The sequence below is a fragment of the Nematolebias whitei genome, chromosome 5 (genome assembly GCF_014905685.2).
Source record: "Nematolebias whitei isolate Nwh7 chromosome 5, NemWhi1, whole genome shotgun sequence".
NCBI lineage: Eukaryota > Metazoa > Chordata > Actinopteri > Cyprinodontiformes > Rivulidae > Nematolebias > Nematolebias whitei.
The window spans coordinates 39,090,639-39,091,844 of record NC_056502.1 but is presented as its reverse complement, the minus strand read 5'-3'; the positions used below and the strand labels follow the sequence as shown (position 1 = coordinate 39,091,844).

The following is a 1,206-nucleotide window of genomic DNA, read 5'->3' as shown; positions in this document are numbered from 1 at the left end:
GAGAAAAACAAATAAGTACCATGCATTATTTTGCAAGACGACATTTTCTCAAACAAGTGACAAAGTTTTCTTTGTGTAGACCAAATATCAAGTGAGACGGGGAAGGTGAAGGGCAAAGGCCCCTAATCAGTACTAAATACTATATTTCCAAAATCAAACAAAACGTCTTTAATCTGTACACAGTTTAATATGCACGAGTTTAAACTGGATCAGCACTTTCCCTCCAATAGTTTTCTCATCTTTTAGTTTTTGTTAAACTGCTACCTTAGGTAATACAGACAGGTTTTCTAATTAATCCCAATTTCCTTGTTCTCCTCCATGTATCTTGAAAACGGACGGCTGGCTGCAACCTCCAGACCAGCCTTCTCCATTCCCGTCATGGGAGGGCTGCTGCCAGTGTGTACACGGTCCAACCCGCCGGGCATAGCTCCCAAAGAGGTGATTCCTGCTCCTCCGAGGCTGACGGGCAGCTGGGTGATGCCTCCGTTCTGAATCACAGAAATCTCATTGTTCTTCATGGCCAGGCCATTGGTGATGACAGCAGCGTACTGGTTCCAGAAGCCGGGGTCGACGTTCATGGCCCGAGCTGCCAGATCCTTTTGAAACATCTCACTGAACTTCATGGCGTCTCCACCCAACAAGGCCATGGGGTTCTCCACCGACAGGCGCCGACCCCTCCGGGCTGGAGCATTGTTCCACATGTGCGTTCCCATATGAACCTAGAAGCAGCAGCAACAACAAATGTTTTAACTTTTAAGTCTTTCAATGTAAGAATGTCCACAACCAATTAACATCTTAATTAAGAAAAGTTTAGGTTTAAACTTAAAGGGGGGGGAGACATGCAAATAAACAAAACAAAAGGTGTTTTTTTTTTCTTGAAAATATATTATTAGAGTAAAGGTGTGCATATATCACAGATAGATCACAAATTCAGCTAAAGCTATTGAATAATAGGATGAACATCTCACAGGAAATAACATTTAAAATTAACACTTTGAGTTTAATATTACCTGGTAGAATGAAACTGAAGTTACTTTAAGACCCCATCTACACTACATAGGACATGTTTTGAACTATTCATTTAACTGTTTATATTGTTATCCTTCTACACATTAGCAAAAACAAGATAATACTCATAATGCTGCATCAGAAATGGCAAGAAATTCACAAACATATCAAAACATGGAGAAAAACCTTCAGGATACA

At 40.5% G+C, this 1,206-nt stretch overlaps 1 protein-coding gene across 1 annotated transcript in view; it reads right to left on the bottom strand.

Moving 5' to 3' along the window:
* Positions 1 to 224: 224 nt before the first annotated feature.
* Positions 225 to 1,206, bottom strand: part of sall3a (spalt-like transcription factor 3a) — a 12,056-nt gene continuing 11,074 nt past the window's right edge. The window contains exon 4 of the mRNA XM_037676447.1: positions 225 to 719. Coding sequence (XP_037532375.1) covers positions 288 to 719 — 432 coding nt within the window. The 3' untranslated portion in view covers positions 225 to 287. The remainder of the gene's footprint in view (positions 720 to 1,206) is intronic.